This window comes from Bufo bufo, chromosome 1 (genome assembly GCF_905171765.1).
Source record: "Bufo bufo chromosome 1, aBufBuf1.1, whole genome shotgun sequence".
NCBI lineage: Eukaryota > Metazoa > Chordata > Amphibia > Anura > Bufonidae > Bufo > Bufo bufo.
This window is the reverse complement of record NC_053389.1, coordinates 517,093,668-517,117,573: the sequence shown is the minus strand read 5'-3', so window position 1 is coordinate 517,117,573 and position 23,906 is coordinate 517,093,668. Positions and strand designations below refer to the sequence as shown.

Genomic DNA, 23,906 nt, shown 5'->3' with positions numbered 1-23,906 from the left:
AGCCGCTGTACAATGTACTGAGAGAAGCCCGTGGCACTACTGCAAGATTGTCTGTAATGCCCCTACACTTTCCCTCACCCCTGTCTAGAGAGATGGCTATATATACGAATTTAGAAACAGGAATGGGCACTACGCCAGCACTGAGTGGAGGGGATAGAAGCAGGAAAGCTACTGAGCATGTCAGTCCACCACTGAATGCAGGAGAAGATGGACCAGAAGGATAAACAGCAGGGGGCGCTACCAGAGAGGAAAATGTAAACCAAACAAACCTCAAACGAAAGTGATTCAGTAGCTAATCAAGGTTCAGAACTGAACATCTTTAATCACATCTTACCTAGAAGAACATAGCTCATAAAACAATGGAGATTCGTGAAATGTTTTCCTAGCTTCTAACAGTATGGGTGTGATTTTGGATCAGAGAATTCCATGCGTGCTATTCCACATTACTCTACTGCTATGGCTTTTCTACATCTAAGTTTGTGGATGAATGTGTGTTTTTGCCCTCAGAGGAGAGATTCAAATGTTTACTTCTAATTGTGGCAGATTTATTGCAATAGCATGCTCTTACATGTCACAAGATGTGTTGGTATGCACATGTTCTAACATTAAGTACAATAGGGTAATTGGGGAGAGATCAAGATGCTCTTCAGAACTGCAAACCTTGCACACACACACACATTCAACCATTGTAAACCCAAGATGAGGATATGACGGGCAGGAGGCTGAGAAGTATGTTTGTGAATGTATACTGTGATGTACCCAACATTTCAACGGGTTTCCTTCTTTAAATTTTTTTTTTTTTATGTTTTAACTGATGAGAAAGGATAGGTCATCAGTATCTGGTCAGTGGTAGTCCACTTAAACGAGGATGAGCTGTGCCTAGGCCAGGTGACCAATAAACGTGATATCATATGGCCTAGGCAAAGCTGTGAGAAGGCCATGGTGCTACTGCGAGCTCCGATACCTTCTCAAAAAGCTGATTGGCAGAGTTCCTGGGTGTCAGACCCCCACCGATCAGATACCGATGACCTATCCAGAGGCTAGGACACCAGTTAAAATATCTCAGAAACCCCCTTTAAGTAGAGAACAATGTATTCTAGAAGGAACCCAGGTAAATTCAGACGCAATGCGGTTGAGGGTAAACCACCTTACATGAAAGCCGTAAAACGGACATGTGAAGCATACAAAAAAGACAATCTTTCAATATATTTATTTAAAATATACAAAGATTTCAGTGCATTCAGATAATATACATTAAAATAAATGTCTTCGTATTAATGAACATGGAAACAGTGTATTTGGCAAAGCATAAAGAAATATGTGATTCTGTCATGTAAAGCTGAGCTAACAAAAACGGTATTACACACCTTGTATAAATCTGCTGCCCCTATATACAAACATGCTCAATGAAAGGTAAAAGAATGAAAGGTGTGCACAATATATACACATCCAGTGACAAGCGCGTATTGTCTGCTGTTAAAGGGGCTTTCCCTGAAGTGCTGTTCTTCGCTATCTGAGTCCCACATAGTTAAATGGAGCAGCGGGGGCATGCGTGATCGTCACTCCATTCACAAGACCCCTGTTGTTGTGACTGCTGTGATTCCACCCCTATCAATCCGACACATCCTCTATCCTATGGTTAGGGGATGTGCTGTTCATAGGAAAACCCCATGATTTTGTGATCAACACTCCATGCGACAGTCTGAAAACCCCTTACTGAAGAACTTTAAGAGGTATTCTGGCAAAAAACATGATGAGGTCAGTTTTCTTTCCTTTGACCTCTGACTGCTGGGTGGTGGTCATCTCATGAATGACTGCAGCAAGAATGAGCCTGAACAGAGCAGAGGTCAGGCAGAGGGGAGACATGTTTTTGGCAGGAATGCCTCCGTCCATAAAGTGTAATCTTGTTTCTCTCTAAGTGGAATGTGCAGAAAGTATTGAGTAGCTATTCCCGTCATTCTGCTAATAAAGATTAGGTGGATTTTGCTCCATAAGAATGATTAGACAAAGCTGACCAAGTCAAAGAGATGACTTTCTTGCCCATCAATAAAACTGGCCAGGTGAAAAGAGTCTGTCACCAGTTTTATGGTGTCCTAAGGGTGGCATAAACTATTGACAGATCCCCTTGGCTCACTTTCTTTAGCTGACCCAGCCGTTTTGCTATAGACTGTACTGAACATCTCCAGTTCTTCCTGATATTCATGGGGACCCTACTATCTCCGTCCCTTCACTGCTTTCTGCTATAGCAGAAAATCTGTACATCAGTGGCAGTGGGGCGCGGAGGGCCGGGACCTCATGTATATGAGGACTTTACGGTGTACGCTCCGACATTGTTCTACACAGATTTTAGAAAAACTGCTGGATCAATTCAAGAAGGTGACCCAGGGTGTTGCTGAGGGGATCAGTCACCAGTTTATGCTGCTCTTAGTTGGTGACCATGAAACTGATGACGGATCGCCGAGACATGTATGATTTACTTAGGGGTTGTCCAATTTTGGAAAATACATTTTTAGTTAATGTTTACCTGACAGAGTAGTCCTCTGGTTGTTTAGGGCATGTTGTTACGTATGAAGACATTGATCTTAGGAGGAAAGAGGAGCTGACTGGATGTGGTTCATTCTACAGAAGAAGGATCCCAAAAGTTTTCAGCGCCATGCCCCAGCCCTGTGTTTCCTATAAAACGCCCTGGCACTGCGCTGTATAATAAATATAAGACTAGTACTATCCTCTTTCATTTGTTCTTGTTCCAGTAAGGTGCTGCGCAGTACACAGACTGAATAAGACGAGCATTCGTAGCTGGAGTAGATCTGGAAGTGTTAAGGACACTTTCTGTGGACCGAGCATATTAGTGAAGGATGAACTGTATTATCACTAGGTGCTCTGATATATTCTTGGCATCGACTGGTTAAAATGGACGATCTATTCTCAAGCGGACTGATGAAAAGCAGCGTCCCATGCTTGCATAAAGAGGGGCTACAAAGCTGTCTGTAAGGCCCCTCCATACCGCTTGTACACTCGGTAACACCATTAGACAGGTTCTCACGAATGGCATCACAACCCTGAAAACAAAAAAAATGTACAAATTACATATGCAAAATATAAAGTGAAGCATAGCCACACTGCAAAGGGAAGTATATGGCGTCATGCAAATGACAACATTGTAAGTCAGTGGGCTATCCGTTCTTCACGCGGACATTATGATGCTCTATACACGTCAACGGGGCTAATCACACATGCGTCTTATAACATGACTCGTGTGTCCGACCCAAGACTCTCACCACAGATCCTATTCTGGCCATTTCTGCATATGAGATTCGTCCTCGCTAATGATCAAAGTGACAAAAATAGCAGAATGCACACGGAAGTTATCTGTAGTTCACGGTTCTTTTATAAAAACTGAAAATCAGACATGGCTGCGTGCAGGTAACACAGATTTGTCCAAGTTCCATTTTTTAACCACTGACCAATGCATTCCATGAATATGGACATACAGTACTTAAAGGGGTAATCCGGTAGTGACAGTCCATGAATATGGACATACAGTACTTAAAGGGGTAATCCGGTAGTGACAGTCCATGAATATGGACATACAGTACTTAAAGGGGTAATCCGGTAGTGACAGTCCATGAATATGGACATACAGTACTTAAAGGGGTAATCCGGTAGTGACAGTCCATGAATATGGACATACAGTACTTAAAGGGGTAATCCGGTAGTGACAGTCCATGAATATGGACATACTTAAAGGGGTAATCCGGTAGTGACAAGTTATCCCCCATCTACAGGATAGGGAATAACTATTAGATCAGTGGGGGTCCTTCCACTGAAGTCTCAATTAATGACAAGGACGAGGAACCTGTATCCTTCGGGCCCCCAAAATGGTAGTTTGGGCACATGCACTGCTGCTTCATTCATCTCTAAGGGCTCATGCACACGACCGTATGTATTTTGCGGTCCGCAAAAAATACGGATGACATCCGTGTGCATTCCGTATTTTGCGGAACGGAACAGCTGGCCCCTGATAGAACAGTACTATCCTTGTCCGTAATGTGGACAATAATAGGACATGTTCTATTTTTTTGCAGAACAGAAATACGGACATACGGAAACAGAATGCAAATGGAGTAACGTCCGTTTTTTGCGGACCAATTGAAGTGAATGGTTCCGCATACGGTCCGCAAAAAAACGGAATGGACACGGAAAGAAAATATGTTTGTGTGCATGAGCCCTACTCGGGTGTCTCCCGTAGAGATAAATGGAACGGCAGTGTGCATGCCTGACCTGCTGCTCCATTGATTTCAGGGTGCCCTGAGGGTACGAGGTCAGCATTCTCATGATCGGTAGGGGTCCCAGAGCTAGGACCCCCACCAATCTAATCACCTATCCTATAACAGCAGAGTCTCTCTACATTACGGCTATGGTAAAAATGAAGGCATGAAAAACATGACCAGACCTTCTTGATAACTATCAATGACTGATAGCATTACACCCCCTGAGCCCGTGCGTGCCCGGTCCTGTATACACAACGCTCTCTTCAGTTACCCGTTCCTGGTTCTGTGTAATAAGCACTGACAATGAGACAACTGGTGCTCCATGCCAAAGACATGCGGTAGAAATAATTTGCTTCTTAACTGCAACGGGATCTCCTTCAGGTTCAGAGACAGGTCAGTGTAATATTGTCTCTGCCATAAGACTCCTAAACCACAGCTAAGAGCGCTCCAGTACACGGAGCGTGGGGGGCGGCAGTCCCCACATGCAGGCTTTCGGCAAATTGTAGGGAAGCTGAAGGGATGCCCACCAAGCTGAGCACACTGCTAGGGTAAGGTGACAGATTTGCTGCATGACCAAGGCTCCAGATGGCGACCAAAATGCGCCAACCATTTGCGCCTAGACCCTCCGCTGCTCTGCCTCTTTAAGAAGACACACCCTGCAGACGTCTGCTGGGTAAAGATCTGCGTGGCTTAGGTTCCGCGTCTTGGGCTCCTGTCTTCAAGGATTCTGTTTCCCTCTGTTTGCTGCCCGCCACTTTAATTTACATAGGTATTGCACCAAGCAAAACTGTCTTTTTAGTATACCCTCCCTTTGGCCCCATCAGCTAACTTTATGGCTGTCACCTCCAGCGCTTGACTGCTATTCCCCCATGTCTTATATCCTTATCTCAGCTGTCTCTTCCCTCTCCACCATTTACCACAACCAGCGATCCCCAGGAGCAGCGCGATGTAGTGTCAGACATGGCTGCTGCTCTGTGTAGCAGGAAGAGGGGTACGGCTGGGAGCTCGCCCTCCTACACAGCAGCCCGATGTGTGACTGTACACCGCACTGCTGATGGGGAGGACTGTGCTGGAGCTGGGATCGGGAGGAACTAGGTGAGGATAGGTATTTTTCTTAAATTCCTTTGAGAGGACACATAGCTGTATAAATAGTGTATAGGGGGCACCTGGCTGCATAAATAGTATATACGGGCACCTGGCTGTATAAATAGTGTATAGGGGGCACCTGGCTGCATAAATAGTATATACGGGCACCTGGCTGTATAAATAGTGTATAGGGGGCACCTGGCTGCAGAAATAGTATATACGGGCACCTGGCTGTATAAATAGTGTATAGGGGGCACCTGGCTGCAGAAATAGTGTATAGGGGGCACCTGGCTGCAGAAATAGTGTATAGGGGGCACCTGGCTGCAGAAATAGTGTATAGGGGGCACCTGGCTGCAGAAATAGTGTATAGGGGGCACCTGGCTGCAGAAATAGTGTATAGGGGGCACCTGGCTGCAGAAATAGTGTATAGGGGGCACCTGGCTGCAGAAATAGTATATAGGGGGCACCTGGCTGCATAAATAGTGTATAGGGGGCACCTGGCTGCATAAATAGTGTATAGGGGGCACCTGGCTGCATAAATAGTGTATAGGGGGCACCTGGCTGCATAAATAGTGTATAGGGGGCACCTGGCTGAATAAATAGTGTATAGGGGGCACCTGGCTGCATAAATAGTATATAGGGGGCACCTGGCTGCATAAATAGTATATAGGGGGCACCTGGCTGCATAAATAGTGTATAGGGGGCACCTGGCTGCATAAATAGTATATAGGGGGCACCTGGCTGCATAAATAGTATATAGGGGGCACCTGGCTGCATAAATAGTGTATAGGGGGCACCTGGCTGCATAAATAGTATATAGGGGGCACCTGGCTGCATAAATAGTATATAGGGGGCACCTGGCTGCATAAATAGTGTATAGGGGGCACCTGGCTGCATAAATAGTGTATGGGGGCACCTGGCTGCATAAATAGTATATAGGGGGCACCTGGCTGCATAAATAGTGTATAGGGGGCACCTGGCTGCATAAATAGTATATAGGGGGCACCTGGCTGCATAAATAGTATATAGGGGGCACCTGGCTGCATAAATAGTGTATAGGGGGCACCTGGCTGCATAAATAGTATATAGGGGGCACCTGGCTGCATAAATAGTGTATAGGGGGCACCTGGCTGCATAAATAGTATATAGGGGGCACCTGGCTGCATAAATAGTATATAGGGGGCACCTGGCTGCATAAATAGTGTATAGGGGGCACCTGGCTGCATAAATAGTATATAGGGGGCACCTGGCTGCATAAATAGTATATAGGGGGCACCTGGCTGCATAAATAGTGTATAGGGGGCACCTGGCTGCATAAATAGTGTATGGGGGCACCTGGCTGCATAAATAGTATATAGGGGGCACCTGGCTGCATAAATAGTATATAGGGGGCACCTGGCTGCATAAATAGTATATAGGGGGCACCTGGCTGCATAAATAGTGTATAGGGGGCACCTGGCTGCATAAATAGTGTATAAGGGGCACCTGGCTGCATACATAGTATATAGGGGCAACTGGCTGCATAAATAGTGTATAGGGGGCACCTGGCTGCATAAATAGTATATAGGGGGCACCTGGCTGCATAAATAGTATATAGGGGGCACCTGGCTGCATAAATAGTATATAGGGGGCACCTGGCTGCATAAATAGTGTATAGGGGGCACCTGGCTGCATAAATAGTGTATAGGGGCAACTGGCTGCATAAATAGTGTATAGGGGGCACATGGCTGCATAAATAGTGTATAGGGGGCAACTGGCTGCATAAATAGTGTATAGGGGGCACCTGGCTGCATAAATAGTATATAGGGGGCAACTGGCTGCATAAATAGTATATAGGGGGCAACTGGCTGCATAAATAGTGTATAGGGGGCACCTGGCTGCAGAAATAGTATATAGGGGGCACCTGGCTGCAGAAATAGTGTATAGGGGGCACCTGGCTGCATAAATAGTGTATAGGGGGCACCTGGCTGCATAAATAGTATATAGGGGCAACTGGCTGCATAAATAGTGTATAGGGGGCACATGGCTGCATAAATAGTGTATAGGGGGCAACTGGCTGCATAAATAGTGTATAGGGGGCACCTGGCTGCATAAATAGTATATAGGGGGCAACTGGCTGCATAAATAGTATATAGGGGGCAACTGGCTGCATAAATAGTGTATAGGGGGCACCTGGCTGCAGAAATAGTATATAGGGGGCACCTGGCTGCAGAAATAGTATATAGGGGCACCTGGCTGCAGAAATAGTATATAGGGGCACCTGGCTGCATAACTATTATATATAGGGGGCATAACTAACATATAGGAGGGCACCTGACTGCATAACTATTTTCGCCGGCCCCATAGAAAATGAATGGAGGGCGGCTGTGCATGCGCAGTGTGCCCTCCTTCACCTTTAGGGCTCGGTTCTCAATATAAGTGCGGGTCCCAGCGGTGGGACCCGCACCTATAAGACGATGGGGGCATATCCTAGCGATATGCCCCCATTGTCTGTAATGCGACAACCCCTTTAAGTGATTGGCCATTTAAAGATTGCAGTGGGGATAGTTTATTTTACCCCATTCTGTGTCACATATAAAAGAATACTGGTTTGAAACTCCCTTAAAAAATTAACTCCTTAAAGGGTTTGTATACACAAATTTCTGAGACTGGCAGGACCTTTGTTGGTGATCATACTTACCTGATTCCCGGTGCGGGATCCCGGCTCGTTTGCTCCACAGCCCCTGTTTCTTGTCTTGAGTCCCTTCATGAAAACTTTCTGTTTGACGCTGTTACAGCCAATAACTGACCACTGCTTCCCTTGTTTAATGGTCTTGTGATGTAAGGGGAGCAGATCTCCACTGTGGCCAGTCATTGGCTGCAGCGGCATTAAGATAAAAGTTTTCAAGGAGAAACCCAAGACAAGCAGCGGAGGCCTGGAAGCGAATGAGCCAAGGCCCAGCACCTAGGGATCAAGGAAGCATGATGTGGCTAGTCTGAGAGTTCATAGAGATTAGTGCACAACCCCTTTAACTGTGTGGGCTGTAGCCTAGGAAACCTCATGCTCCTAAGCATCCCAGTTTTTTTTTTTTTATTATTTTTTTTTTTTTATTGGAACACTTACAGTAGCCATGTGGGTGAGAGTAGGTGGGGGTTTTAATGGAGGAACAGTGAGGGGGTGTAACGAAGGACGGTGAGCCTCAAGATTGATGGGGTTAGACGAATGGGCAACTACACAAGGTAAGACATGTCTTTTTTTAAAAAAAATTATACCGTAATTATATGTATTTTAAATTTGGCAACTAAAAATGTAATTTGGCTCCTTGATATATTTTTAGTCTGGAGCACTGATGACTGTGCCATCCATGTGAATGGAGCTGCAGAAATCCATGCACATGCTGCAGAAACGGCCCCGCTCAGACTGATTTCTGCAACAAACCCAAACTGGGAAAGTCACAGCATAAATTGATCTTCACACCACATTTCACACATTGTTAAGGCCCCGTGAACATGGCTACGGTAAATCCATTTTGCGGTTCACAAACTGATCCACATAATACGGATACTGGCCGTGGGCCTGCCGCAATTTTCTCACTCCCGTGACTAGAACTCCCTATTGTTGCCCACAAAACGGACAAGAATAGGACGTGTTCTATAATTTGCGAAACGGCCACACATGGATGTGGGCAGCACACGGAGGATGGCATCCGTGTGCTGTCCACATTTCTTGTGTACCCAAAGAAATGAATGGGTCCACGCGCGATTCGCAAAAAATACTGCGGTCGTGTCCATGAAGCTTAACATAGCATGTGGATGGGATTTCATTTAATGTTGCTACTGTAAAATGCTGTGGATTTCCCACTACCAATTCCATGATGGAAAATCTCCAGCGTACACACCCCATGTGGAAGTACATTAGTTATACCAGACCTCTGTGACACTTCATAGCCATGGATAAAATAACCAGAACATCTAATCACATACCACCATTGCATACCACCAATCACATACTACCATTGCATACCACCAATCACATACTACCATTGCATGCCACCAATCACATACTACCATTGCATACCACCAATCACATACTACCATTGCATGCCACCAATCACATACTACCATTGCATACCACCAATCACATACTACCATTGCATACCACCAATCACATACTACCATTGCATACCACCAATCACATACTACCATTGCATGCCACCAATCACATACTACCATTGCATACCACCAATCACATACTACCATTGCATACCACCAATCACATACTACCATTGCATACCACCAATCACATACTACCATTGCATACCACCAATCACGTCCCATTGCATACCACCAATCACGTCCCATTGCATACCACCAATCACGTCCCATTGCATACCACCAATCCCATACCACCAATCACATACTACCATCACATACCACCACCCCATACCACTAATCACATACCACCAATCACATACCAGCAATCAAATGCCTCCAAAACATGCCACCAATCACTTAATACTATCGCATACCACCAATCACATGCACGGATGGACTGGCCATAGACTCTACACGGGGCCACCTAAGCCCTCCTCATTGCCACCAGCTGGGTACATGACAATCTGATGCTCTCAGGTGCCCTGCTGAATTCCACTGTTTTAGGTTGCGATACAGCTGAATACTGCAGTGGGGGCAGCAATGTTTTGTGCTGCAATGTGATATTTGGTTGTGCTGGGGCGGTATTCTGTGCTGCAATGTGATATTTGGTTGTGCTGGGGCGGTATTCTGTGCTGCACTGTGATATTTGGTTGTGCTGGGGCGGTATTCTGTGCTGCACTGTGATATTTGGTTGTGCTGGGGCGGTATTCTGTGCTGCACTGTGATATTTGGTTCTGCTGGGGCGGTATTCTGTGCTGCACTGTGATATTTGGTTCTGCTGGGGCAGTATTCTGTGCTGCACTGTGATATTTGGTTCTGCTGGGGCGGTATTCTGTGCTGCACTGTGATATTTGGTTCTGCTGGGGCGGTATTCTGTGCTGCACTGTGATATTTGGTTCTGCTGGGGCGGTATTTTGCGCTGCACTGTGATATTTGGTTCTGCTGGGGCGGTATTTTGCGCTGCACTGTGATATTTGGCTCTGCTGGGGCGGTATTTTGCGCTGCACTGTGATATTTGGTTCTGCTGGAGCAGTATATTGTGCTGCACTGTGATATTTGGTTCTGCTGGGGCAGTATTTTGCGCTGCACTGTGAATTGGTTCTGCTGGGGCGGTATTTTGCGCTGCACTGTGAATTGGTTCTGCTGGGGCAGTATTTTGCGCTGCACTGTGGTATTGTGGCCGTGCCTACTTCTGTTGCCCCTTTCCCACTTGTGTTGCCGCACCTTCTTTTCATTTGGACCTGCCTACAACATGTTGCCGCTTTTAGTTTTTTTTCCATGGCCACTTTTAAGGGGTTGTCTACTTTTTTTATATTGATGACCTATCCTCAGGTCTGACTGCCAGCACCCTTGCAGATCAGCTGTTTGTACGAGCGCTGCCTTCTCTTCATTGTTTACCTGCTCGCTGTCACTACCACAGCGGTGAGCAGGTGTACTTACAACTAAGCCGTCCCACTCAGGGACAGATCCTTCCATTCAATGCATGGTGCCTGGGACACCATAGCTGTAATTACACCTGCTCACCGCAGCGGTCGCACTGGCGAGCATTTAAAAAAAATGTAAGCAAGGCAGTGCTCGTACCAGAGCTGCTTTCTCTTCAAACAGATGATCGGCGGCTGTACCGGGAGTCGGACCCCCACTGGTCTGATATTGATGACCTATCCTGTGGATAGGTCATAAAAAATAAAAATAAAGTAGACAACCCCTTTAAGTTCCCAGTTCGTTCCCGATCACATGCCAACATGACAATGCACCAATCACATCCCATCACCACCACATAGCACCAATAAAATATTACCAATCACATACCGCTGCCTGGTATTTGGCAGCACTCTGCAGAATTTCCATTCACACAGGAAAAGCAATGGGTTACCAGATGTGCAGACAGCTGAGGATGGCGAAGAGCAGTCCTGTGACGAAGGCCAGCGGGATGGCGAGGATGACAGTGAGCACCTTGTAGAGAAGGTATTTACTGATCTCGAACAGGGCGGTGCTGCAGATCCACACCTTATCGAAGCTGTGCGTACTGTCCGGCTCTGCTATCACATCCTGGAAGGACAGCTGTAAGAGAAAAGGAACACACACCTGGCTGAGGGCAGCTCTATTAAAGGGCCAGTCACATAGATGTACTGATACAGATAAAGCTGGGCTTGCTGTCATTTGTAGTTCCACAAGGACTATTACACCATACATGCACATGATGTGGCAGAGCTGAACCTGTCCTATAGAATGCACGGAGATATGGCGTGGTAAGTTTGGCAAGTGACACAGTCAGCTCTGCTACGTCTGTAAAGGGCATCACTTACCTTCAGGTGGCCGTTCAGGTTGTGCGGGTCCCGGTCCGGTTCACTTTCGTAGCTTTTCTCAGTGATCATGGGGGCAGAGGAGCGGTTGAACTCGTCCTCGTCTATGAAGATGCGAGCATCGGCTTTCTCCTTTTCTATCCCCATGACTGCTCCGAACAGGGGGCGACCCCGCGACTTGTCCAAGAAGAGGCTTCCTGGATGCTGCTCCCCCCTCCTCTTCGGTGCGAGTTGGTGCTGGCTCAATACCGGGGCGCTGGATCCAGGACACGCCCCGCTCTCCACACCCTCAGCAGCCGGGAGAGACGAACGAGGCGGGGGGAGTCTGTTCTGTGCGCACTTGTAGGCTGGGTCCGTGTGCTGCTGTGCTGTGCCATCATCTCACCCACGGACTATGGGTACAATTCAGTGCATTGCTATAAAGTAGGACAGAAGAGGCGGAATGGCAGTCCCAGCCCTGTATGGTACATTATATAGCTTGTATGGCTGGCCCTCATGGACTGCTATAGGGGCTCAGTCAGCCCTACCCCAAAAGCGGAGATGGAAACATTCAGTATGGCACAATGGAGACTTCTGCAACTTTCTACTACACTTTGGGGCACAATACCGCCCTAGGGCTCACTCACATGACAGTATGTATTTTGCAGTGCGCAAAAAACGGATGATCTTGTGCATTCCGTATTATGCGGAACGGGACAGCTGGCCCAGAACAGAACAGTCCTATCCTTGTCCGTAATGCGGACAGCAATATTAGTATATGCTCTATTTTTTTGCAGACCCATTGAAGTGAATGGTTCCACATACAGGCCGCAAAAAAAACAGAACGGACAAGGAAAGATAATACGTTTGTGCGCACAAGCCCTTATTCACACAGCCATGGCCCTTTGACGTCAGGGACCATGTCCGGGAAGGGCCTGTTTTTGGTCCGTGTGTCTGCTATTTGCCCTCCACGTGTCGTCCGTTTTCTGCGTGTACTGCCAGTTTGGGAAAAAAGATTTTCTTCTAGCAACAGTCAGTGAAATAGGGAGAGGACACGGATGGCATCCATGTTCTGTCGGTGGTTTTTATGGACCCATGGGCTTCTAACGGACTGGTGCACGCTTCTGATGTTTCTCCACGAACATAGGGTGGATGTGTGAATGACACTGACATCAGTGGATGTGTGCTGTCCGTAGAGAGGATGGCTAGCACACATCCATGATTCACTGAGGTGTGAATTAGGGTTGTCACATTACCAAAATTTAGATTCGATTCCGATACCATAAAAAAGTATTGCGATACTGGATATAGGCTCGGACTGGCCCACAAGGGTACAGGGGAAACCCCCGGTGGGCCCCTAGTCTCCCACCCCCTGCACAAGTGGCACATAACACATTAAACTTACTGCACTACATACATATATTCAATGTACAGCACCTCAACCAGCCTATGGTCACATAACAAACTTGTTAGATTATTTATTATATTTGAATGTATCTGTAGGGACTGGTGGGCCCTAGGTACCTAAGTCCGACACTGACTGGATACCATCCGATACCACGTGGAAAAAGCAAAACACAAAAAAAAACGCATTTTATGGAATGTCCGGCCCATAATAGAACAATCCTATATTATATTTGGGGAGGACAAGGTGACTAAAAATGGCGAATTTTGCGGTTTTTTTATTTATTTTTTTGTTCACCGCATAGAAAATATTTTTTAATATTTTAATAGTTCACACTTTTTTGGGCGTGGCGATATGTAATATATTTTAATATTGTTATATAATATTGTGATTTTATTATATGTAAAATTGGGAAAGGGGGCGATTTAAACTTAGTATTTTGGTGTGTTTTTTTAAACTTTTTATTTAATAATTATCACCACCTTAGGGGCTAGAGCCCTTGTTCTATTCACCCTAATAGAGCTCTATTAGGGTGAATAGGGTCTTGCTTGCACTGGGCAGCAGGGCTGTTACCATGGCAGCCATAGAAGGCTTCAGTAGCGTCCTAGCTGCCATGGTAACCGATCGGAGCCCCTTGATTACACTGCTGGGGCTCCGATCAGAAGCTGCCACTGAACCACCAATGAAGGGGAGGGGAGCCACTGCCACCAATGACTATAACAATGAGGGGGGGTGCCTGTGGCCACTGCGCCACCAATAAGTCTAATACTGGGGGGGGGGGGTTATGATTTAGAATACTTGGGGGGGGGGGGGGGCTGCAACACCAATGAATGTAATTAACAGATTAATTCAAGTGTAGGCAGCGGGTGTCAGCAGCGGTATCACAGACCCGGCACCTGGCCTCAATAACAGGGCATGCGATCCGCTGAACCGCGGCAATTAACCCCTCAGGTGCCACACTTCCCATCTAGTTAACGCATGACTATAACTGTTAACTCTGCTACATCTGTAGGCACAGAATATTAACCACCTCCGGACCGCCGAACGCAGCGACGCATCCTGGAGGTGGTTGATTCATTTCTCCTGGACGCATATACGCGTCCTCTCGCGAGACGCGAGATTTCCTGTGAACGCGCGCACACAGGCGCGCGCGTTCACAGGATCGGAAGGTAAGCGAGTGGATCTCCAGCCTGCCAGCGGCGATCGTTCGCTGGCAGGCTGGAGATGCGATTTTTTTAACCCCTAACAGGTATATTAGACGCTGTTTTGATAACAGCGTCTAATATACCTGCTACCTGGTCCTCTGGTGGTCCCTTTTGCTTGGACGACCACCAGAGGACACAGGTAGCTCAGTAATATGTAGCACCAAACACCACACTACACTACACCCCCCCCCTGTCACTTATTAACCCCTTATTAACCCCTGATCACCCCATATAGACTCCCTGATCACCCCCATGTCATTGATCACCCCCCTGTAAGGCTCCATTCAGACGTCCGTATGATTTTTACGGATCCACTGATACATGGATCGGATCCGCAAAACACATACGGACGTCTGAATGGAGCCTTACAGGGGAGTGATCAATGACGGGGGTGATCACCCCATATAGACTCCCTGATCACCCCCCTGTCATTGATCACCCCCCTGTAAGGCTGCATTCAGATGTCCGTATGTTTTTTACGGATCCACGGATACATGGATCGGATCCGCAAAACGCATACAGGCATCTGAATGGAGCCTTACAGGGGGGTGATCACCCCATATAGACTCCCTGATCACCCCCCTGTCATTGATCACCCCCCTGTAAGGCTGCATTCAGATGTCCGTATGTTTTTTTACGGATCCACGGATACATGGATCGGATCCGCAAAACACATACGGACATCTGAATGGAGCCTTATAGGGGGGTGATCAATGACAGGGGGGTGATCACCCCATATAGACTCCCTGATCACCCCCCTGTCATTGATCACCCCCCTGTAAGGCTCCATTACAAACTCTCATATTCCACTAGTCTCATATTCCACTAACTTGTGTCAAAAAATAAAATCTCACATGAACTCACCATACCCCTCACGGAATCCAAATGCGTAAAATTTTTTAGACATTTATATTCCAGACTTCTTCTCACGCTTTAGGGCCCCTTGAATGCCAGGGCAGTATAAATACCCCACATGTGACCCCATTTCGGAAAGAAGACATCCCAAGGTATTCGCTGAGGGGCATATTGAGTCCATGAAAAATTGAAATTTTTGTCCCAAGTTAGCGGAAAGGGAGACTTTGTGAGAAAAAAAAAAGAAATATCAATTTCCGCTAACTTGTGCCAAAAAATAAAAATTTCTATGAACTCGCCATGCCCCTCATTGAATACCTTGGGGTGTCTTCTTTCCAAAATGGGGTCACATGTGGGGTATTTATACTGCCCTGGCATTTTAGGGGCCCTAAAGCGTGAGAAGTCTGGGATCCAAATGTCTAAAAATGCCCTCATAAAAGGAATGTGGGCCCCTTTGCGCATCTAGGCTGCAAAAAAGTGGCACACATCTGGTATCGCCGTACTCAGGAGAAGTTGGGCAATGTGTTTCGGGGTGTCATTTTACATATACCCATGCTGGGTGAGATAAATATCTTGGTCAAATGCCAACTTTGTATAAAAAATGGGAAAAGTTGTCTTTTGCCGAGATATTTATCTCACCCATAAATATCTTAGCAAAAGACAACTTTTCCCATTTTTTTATACAAAGTTGGCATTTGACCAAGATATTTATCTCACCCAGCATGGGTATATGTAAAAAGACACCCCAAAACACATTGCCCAACTTCTCCTGAATACGGCGATACCACATGTATGACACTTTTTTGCAGCCTAGGTGGGCAAAGGGGCCCACATTCCAAAGAGCACCTTTTGGATTTCACAGGTCATTTACCTACTTACCACACATTAGGGCCCCTAGAATGCCAGGGCAGTATAACTACCCCACAACTGACCCCATTTTGGAAAGAAGACACCCCAAGGTATTCCGTGAGGGGCAAGGCGAGTTCCTAGAATTTTTTATTTTTTGTCACAAGTTAGCGGAAAATTATGATTTTTTTTTTTTCTTACAAAGTCTTATATTCCACTAACTTGTGACAAAAAATAAAAACTTCCATGAACTTACTATGCCCATCATGAAATACCTGGGGGTGTCTTCTTTCCAAAATGGGGTCACTTGTGGGGTAGTTATACTGCCCTGGCATTTTAGGGGCCCAAATGCGTGCGAAGTAGTTTGAAATCAAAATCTGTAAAAAATGGGCGGTGAAATCCGAAAGGTGCTCTTTGGAATGTGGGCCCCTTTGCCCACCTAGGCTGCAAAAAAGTGTCACACATGTGGTATCTCCATACTCAGGAGAAGTTGGGCAATGTGTTTTGGGGTGTCATTTTACATATACCCATGCTGGGTGAGATAAATATCTTGGTCAAATGCCAACTTTGTATAAAAAAAATGGGAAAAGTTGTCTTTTGCCAAGATATTTCTCTCACCCAGCATGGGCATATGTAAAAAGACACCCCAAAACACATTGCCCAACTTCTCCTGAGTACGGGGATACCAGATGTGTGACACTTTTTTGCAGCCTAGGTGGGCAAAGGGGCCCACATTCCAAAGAGCACCTTTAGGATTTCACAGGTCATTTTTTTTACACATTTTGATTTCAAACTACTTACCACACATTAGGGCCCCTAGAATGCCAGAGCAGTATAACTACCCCACAAGTGACCCCATTTTGGAAAGAAGACACCCCAAGGTATTCCGTGAGGGGCATGGCGAGTTCCTAGAATTTTTTATTTTTTGTCACAAGTTAGCGGAAAATTATGATTTTTATTTTTTTTCTTACAAAGTCTCATATTCCACTAACTTGTGCCAAAAAATAAAAACTTCCATGAACTCACTATGCCCCTCACGAAATACCTGGGGGTGTCTTCTTTCCAAAATGGGGTCACTTGTGGGGTAGTTATACTGCCCTGGCATTTTAGGGGCCGAATGCGTGAGAAGTGGTTTGAAATCAAAATCTGTAAAAAATGTCCGGTGAAATCTGAAAGGTGCTCTTTGGAATGTGGGCCCCTTTGCCCACCTAGGCTGCAAAAAAGTGTCACACATGTGGTATCCCCGTACTCAGGAGAAGTTGGGCAATGTGTTTTGGGGTGTCTTTTTACATATACCCATGCTGGGTGAGAGAAATATCTTGGCAAAAGACAACTTTTCCCATTTCTTTATACAAAGTTGGCATTTGACCAAGATATTTATCTCACCCAGCATGGGTATATGTAAAATGACACCCCAAAACACATTGCCCAACTTCTCCTGAGTACGGAGATACCACATGTGTGACACTTTTTTGCAGCCTAGGTGGGCAAAGGGGCCCACATTCCAAAGAGCACCTTTCGGATTTCACCGGCCATTTTTTACAGATTTTGATTTCAAACTACTTCGCACGCATTTGGGCCCCTAAAATGCCAGGGCAGTATAACTACCCCACAAGTGACCCCATTTTGGAAAGAAGACACCCCAAGGTATTTCATGATGGGCATAGTGAGTTCATGGAAGTTTTTATTTTTTGTCAGAAGTTAGTGGAATATGAGACTTTGTAAGAAAAAAAAGAAAAAAAAATCATCATTTTCCGCTAACTTGTGACAAAAAATTAAAAGTTATATGAACTCACTATGCCCATCAGCGAATACCTTAGGGTGTCTACTTTCCGAAATGGGGTCATTTGTGGGGTGTTTGTACTGTCTGGGCATTGTAGGACCTCAGGAAACATGACAGGTGCTCAGAAAGTCAGAGCTGCTTCAAAAAGCGGAAATTCACATTTTGTACCATAGTTTGTAAACGCTATAACTTTTACCCAAACCATTTTTTTTTTTTTACCCAAACATTTTTTTTTTATCAAAGAAATGTAGAACAATAAATTTAGAGAAAAATTTATATATGGATGTCGTTTTTTTTGCAAAATTTTACAACGGAAAGTGAAAAATTTCATTTTTTTGCAAAAAAATCATTAAATTTCAATTAATAACAAAAAAAGTAAAAATGTCAGCAGCAATGAAATACCACCAAATGAAAGCTCTATTAGTGAGAAGAAAAGGAGGTAAAATTCATTTGGGTGGTAAGTTGCATGACCGAGCAATAAACCGCTAAAGTTGTGGAGTGCCGATTTGTAAAAAAGGGCCTGGTCACTAGGGGGGTATAAACCTGTGGTCCTTAAGTGGTTAAGTTCGGCGTCTAAAGTTCGGCTTCCGGTTAGCGGAGAATCCTGATATGGATTCCGAATTCCGTTGTGGTCCGTGGTAGCGGAATCAATAATCGGCCATTATTGATTCCGCTACCACGGACCACAACGGAATTCGGAATCCATATCGGGATTCTCCGCTAACCGGAAGCCAAACTTTAGACGCCGAACTTAAAACAGAAGTTCGCTCAACACTACTCCTGATTAATCTCCAAAGGCAGAACTGGTTAGGAATCCTGTATGTAAAGTGCAGGAGAAATGCAGAGCAGTAGCACAGAAAAAAGGATAGAAATGAAGAAAAATCTATGTAAGGCCACTTTCACACAGTCAGTGTTTGATCAGTGATTTCCATCAGTTAGGGCTAATGCACACAAATGTATTTTCTATCTGAGTCCGTTTTTTTTTGCGGACCCCCTGCGGAACCATTTACTTCAAAGGGTCCACACAAAAAAACTGAAGTTACTCCGTGTGCATTCCGTTTCCGTATGTCCGTATTTCCGTTCTGCAAAAAAATAGAACACGTCCTATTATTGTCTGCATTACGAACAAGGATAGTACAGTTCTATGAAGGGCCAGCTGTTCCGTTCCGCAAAATACGGAATGCACATGTATGTCATCTGTATTTTTTGCGGATCGGTTTTTGGCAGACCGCAAAATACATACGGTCGTGTGCATGAGCCCTTATTGTGAGCCAAAACCAGGAGTGAAGCTACACAGAGCTAAAGGGGTCGTCTCACTTCAGTAAGTGGCATTTATCATGTAGAGAAACTTAATACAAGACACTTCCTAATGTATTGTGATTGTCCATATTGCCTGCTTTGCTGCTTTGATTCATTTTTCCATCACATTATGCACTGCTCGTTTCCAGGAGTTATCACCATCCTGCAGTCCAGCATCGGTGGCCATGCATACACACTAAGCATCGATATAGTTTGCAGACACAACCACTGCTGCTGGATTGCAGGGTGGTCATAACTAGTGATGAGCGGCAGGGGCAATATTTGAATTTGCGATTATTTTCTTGATTGCGAAAATCGACAATGTAATATGCACGCGCAATACAGGCGTGGGTCACTGTTGCTACATTTTTCAAGCTGCTAGACGTTTCCTGAGACTGGAGAAAATGGTTGGCACGGCAGAACATTACAATAGATTTATATGCAGATAGAGTGCTCCAATATATTAATGATGCACATATTTTTGCGCATTACGTGCAACTTCACATTTTAGCAGGTCTGAGTAGATATTACTGATTGGTGCAGTAAGTATTGTTGTGACATCACAGCACTATGTCTGTAGCATGTATGTATGGACAGCAGAGAAACAGTAATTCCTATCACACTACCTAACACCCTGCACTGGAACCTATCAGCTAGACTATATCACTATCTAACCTACACTGACTATCTCCCACTAACTATCTGTATTATATATATAAGCTATCTAATGTAATGACACAGGAAAGCAGAGAGCACAGCAATAACACTGCTGTCTCTCTCTCAGATCTGCAAAATACTGCATACAAGGGCTGCTGGGGAGGTTCTTATATAGTAAGGGGTAGGCAACTTTCCTATTGGTTGCTAGCGATGTTGCTAAGCTCTGACAAAGACATTGCAGCCTTCTCATTGGTCCACAAGCAAGAAGGGAGGTTACTGATGAAATTTCATCTCCATTTGCCAAAAACTGTTGAAGATTACCTAAAGGGTTAATAAAGTTTGTAAAATCAGTTTTGAATACCTTGAGGGGTGTAGTTTCTTAGATGGGGTCACTATTATGTAGTTTCTACTCTAGGGGTGCATCAGGGGTTCTTTAAATGGGACATGGTGCCAAAAAGAAAAAGGCCATCAAAATCTGCCTTCCAGAAACCATACAGCGTTCCTTTCCTTCTACGCCCTGCCGTTTGGTTATACAGCAGTTTATGACCATATATGGGGTCTTTCTGTAAACTGCAGAATCAGGGTAATAAATATCAAGTTTTGTTTGGCTGTTAACCCTTGCTTTGTTACTGGAAAAAAACGTTTAAAATGGAAAATTTGCCAAAAATAGCTGTTTTGGCACCGTTTTTATTTTATTTTTTTGACCGTGTTCATCTGAGGGGTTAGATCATGGGGTATTTTTATAGAGCAGATTCTTACGGACACGGCGATACCTAATATGTCTACTTTTTAAAAAATGTATTTAGGTTTTACACTATTATCCTTTTATAAACAAAAAAAAAAACACATTTTAGTATCTCCATAGTCTGAGTCATTTTTTTTTTTTAGTTTTTAGCCGATTATCTTAGGTAGGGGCTCATTTTTTGCGGGATGAGAGGACGGTTTTATTGGCACTATTTTGGGGGGGGGTATATGACTTTTTGATCGCTTGCTTTTACACTATTTGTGATGTAAGGTGACAAAAAAATGCTTTTTTTTAATTTTTTTTACCGTGTTTATCTGAGGGGTTAAGTCATGGGATATTCTTACGGACGCGGCGATACCTAATATGTCTACTTTTTACTCTGCACCTTTTTTGGGTCCGTTCCTTCTTTCCAGTATGGGGAAACCACACCTGGACGATCCGGGCGCATCCAGTTCCCGAGGTACTCTGGCCTGCTCTTTCCCGGTGAGAAAAGATCAGGTCCTTCAGGACTGCCTCATAGAACTGAAGGAATTTCCCTGTGTTGCTAGCACTCTGGGACAGCACAAAAGAGTTGTACAAGGCAACCTGTACCAAGTAGACTGAAACTTTTTTGTACCATGCCCGGTTTTTGCGCATGGCATTATATGGCTTGAGAACTTGATCAGAGAGATCAACTCCTCCCATATACCGATTGTAGTCGACGATACAATCCAGCTTGAGGACCGTTGCCGCGGTACCTCGCACAGGGACAGGAGTGATGCCGTTACCGTGAATTGTGGACATCCCTCTTGTCCTTATATCTGACCAGCAACAGGTCTCACTGGTAAGGGCGCGGTTCTCACGCCTGGGGATAGGTACCTGAAGGGAGTGGGTAAGGAGGCCACGTTGATTTTTCCGCACGGTCCAACAAGCGGACGTGGATCTGGTGGCCGAGGGACCGGAACAAGGGGATACTAGTATAAAAGTTATCCACGTAAAGGTGGTAACCCTTATCTAGCAGTGGGTACATAAGGTCCCACACAAGTTTCCCGCTAACACCCAGAGTGGGGGGACATTTTGGGGGTTGAATACGGGAATCTCACCCCTCCTACACACGAAACTTGTAAGTGTACCCTGAGATACTCTCACAAAGTTTGTACAGCTTCACGCCATACCTCACCCGCTTAGAGGGAACATACTGGCGGAAAATGAGTCTCCCCTTGAAAGCAATGAGAGACTCATCAAACGCGACCTCCCTTCCAGGTACATAGGCCTCAAAGTGATTGATGACCGGCCTGATTTTGTACAGGCAGTCATAGGCAGGATCACCTTGGGGGGGACATGCTGCATTATCTGCATAATGCAGGCATTTTCGGATTTCCTCAAACTGGGAGCGTGTCATGGCCGTACTGTAAAGTGAGGTCTGGTAGAAGACGTCCCCACTTCAGTAATGCCTGACACTAGGTTTTTTGACTAGGCCCATGTGCATCATGAGGCCCCAAAACGTCCTCATCTCGGCTGCACTGACCGGAGTCCAGCCACCGGCCCTAGCCAAAAAGGAGCCCGGGTGTTGAGCAACGAACTGTTGGGCGTACAGGTTAGTTTGCTCCACCATCAGATTTACAAAGTGGTCACTGAAAAAAAGACTAAAGTAGTCGTATTCAGTGAAGTCCATTGTGGTAATCTGGATTCCTGGTTGGCCTACAAAAACAGGAATCGCGGGCTCAAAATGCTCTGGGGTATACCATGCAAGTTCACCGGTAGGGGGCTCCGGTGGACTTAACTGGTGGGCTGGAAAACTAGTATGAGCCCCAGAGCTGCTCGTACTAGTGTGGGCCACAGGGTCCCTAGCATGGCGGTCCCCTTGCTTCGCCTGGCGGCGTCTCCGCCGACTTGGGGGCTCATCATCATCGCTAGATGATGAGGAGGACGCCGATGACAACAGGAAAGTGGGGTCATCCTCGTCCTCACTGGGGCTCTTGGACTCGGAGGCAAGCTGGGCTTATGCCTCCTCAGCCGAGAACATCCGGCGGGCCATAGGGGAGTGCGTGTGTGTGTGCGTGCGTGGAAATCTTTATTTGGTGTGCGTGTGTGTGGGGGGGCACGGGTGTTTGCGGACTTACCCTAATCCTAACAGAAAACAAAATTAAAAAATAAATTAAAAAAGGCCAAAAAATGTTCATTTTTTAAAAAAAATTCTAACTCGCTGATCAGTCGTTCGAAGTTGATCAGCGGTGGGGTGTGCGATGCGCTAACAGTGGCCGGACGCTAAGAGTGTCGTCCACAGTCAGCGTACGCAGAAAAAAGAAAAAAAAAACTGCTTGTGCCCCCAAAAAAGTTGTGGGGGGGGCAGGAGGGCAAGCTGCAGCACCCCTGGGGGGGGGAGTCTAGGGTCACACAGCTGTGCTGTGGATCCCAGACACCCGATTTAAGGTGATGCTTTTTTTTTCAACTAAACTTTCCCTGAATATCCCTGCCTAACCTAACCTGTCCCTAACCTTTCCCTAAATACCTTGGTGAAGGGGGTGCTGGGCACAGATTGGGGTGCTGGCTCTGGAAATCCGTGGAGCGCTCCTCTCTCCTCGGCTCCCGGACACAAAAGGCGGGCCAACAATTTGAATGGCCCGCCCCTGCAGCCAATGAGAGCCGAACCTGAGAGGTGATGTCACCATCACCTCTCAGGATCGCAGGATGGTGATTGGTGGTGTGATTATCACACCACCGATCACCATCATGTTCGGGGTTATCGGGTCCCCAGAGACCCGAATCACCCGGAAACGCAGTAAACCGCAGGTCTGAATTGACCTGCGGTTTGTTGCGATCGCTGGCACGGGGGGGTCACAGGACCCCCCGGCGCATTGTCCAAGGATGCCTGCTCAATGACTTGAGCAGGCACCCAGTTCCAATCACCGCGCGGCGGTGATCGGAACTACACATGGCGTACCGGTATGTCATGTGTCCTTAAGTACTGGGACATCATGCCGTACCGGTACGTCATGTGACCCCAACAGGTTAAAATTTACGATTTGAATATTCGCGCCCAACACTAGTCATAACCCTTGGATACAAGCAGTGTATAATGTGATGTGTGAAAAATGAATTAAGCCAACAAAGGAGGCAATATGGACAATCACAATACATTGGTAAGTGCCTTTTATTAACTGTGTCTACATTAATCAGGGGTTTGACCCCTTTAACCACCTCCGGACCGCCGAACGCAGCGACGCGTCCTAGAGGTGGTTGATTCATGGCCGATGGCCGAGATTTCCTGCGAACGCGCGCACACAGGCGCGCGCGCTCACAGGAACGGAAGGTAAGCGAGTGGATCTCCAGCCTGCCAGCGGCGATCGTTCGCTGGCAGG

At 46.0% G+C, this 23,906-nt stretch overlaps 1 protein-coding gene across 1 annotated transcript; it reads right to left on the bottom strand.

Annotated features, from left to right (window-relative positions):
• Positions 1-1,980: 1,980 nt before the first annotated feature.
• On the bottom strand, positions 1,981-12,108 carry CAV2 (caveolin 2). The gene is made up of 3 exons (XM_040411344.1): positions 11,798-12,108; positions 11,365-11,552; positions 1,981-3,059 (listed from the first exon to the last, which is right to left on the bottom strand). Exons 1-3 carry the CDS (start codon positions 11,939-11,941, stop codon positions 2,906-2,908), a joined length of 486 nt encoding a protein of 161 aa, XP_040267278.1. The 5' UTR covers positions 11,942-12,108; the 3' UTR covers positions 1,981-2,905.
• Positions 12,109-23,906: the final 11,798 nt, after the last annotated feature.